This window comes from Pterocles gutturalis, unplaced genomic scaffold, assembly GCF_000699245.1.
Source record: "Pterocles gutturalis isolate BGI_N339 unplaced genomic scaffold, ASM69924v1 scaffold50343, whole genome shotgun sequence".
Taxonomy (NCBI): Eukaryota; Metazoa; Chordata; class Aves; order Pterocliformes; family Pteroclidae; genus Pterocles; species Pterocles gutturalis.
Genome location: NW_010122393.1, coordinates 1 through 386, shown reverse-complemented (window position 1 = coordinate 386; position 386 = coordinate 1). Strand labels below are relative to the sequence as shown.

The window sequence follows — 386 nt, the reverse complement described above, 5'->3', positions numbered from 1 at the left end:
TTGCCCCCCCCCACCCACCCCAAGTAAATCCCCCAGCCATAGCTAGCCATATGAGGGAAGTCTGGGGGTGGCATTAATGCTGCTAAATCACTTTGAAGAGAACAGGCACTATATTTGCTTATTCCACGAAAGCGAGCTTGCGCAGGCCAGCTTTCTCTCACCTTCTGCGATAGGTAGAACTTGTAATAGTACAGCTGGAAGAGGAGGAACGCCAGGCTGGTCAGAGAAAGGAGCGCCAGGACCACGTTCTTATTGATCTTCTGCATTAGTCTTCGGGGCGCTCTCGATCACGGCCTGGAAGCAGCGCGGCGTCGCTCATCTTCTCCGGTTTCCCGGCTCCTCCTGCGCGCCGGCAGAGCAAAACGGGGCGCTGAGCAGGCCGCACC

The 386-nt window shown here is 56.7% G+C and overlaps 1 protein-coding gene across 1 annotated transcript in view; it reads right to left on the bottom strand.

The window, feature by feature from the left end:
- Window positions 1-266, bottom strand: part of FKTN (fukutin) — a 12,776-nt gene extending 12,510 nt beyond the window's left edge. The window contains exon 1 of the mRNA XM_010077495.1: window positions 162-266. Coding sequence (XP_010075797.1) covers window positions 162-266 — 105 coding nt within the window. The remainder of the gene's footprint in view (window positions 1-161) is intronic.
- Between the last annotated feature and the right edge of the window lie 120 nt (window positions 267-386).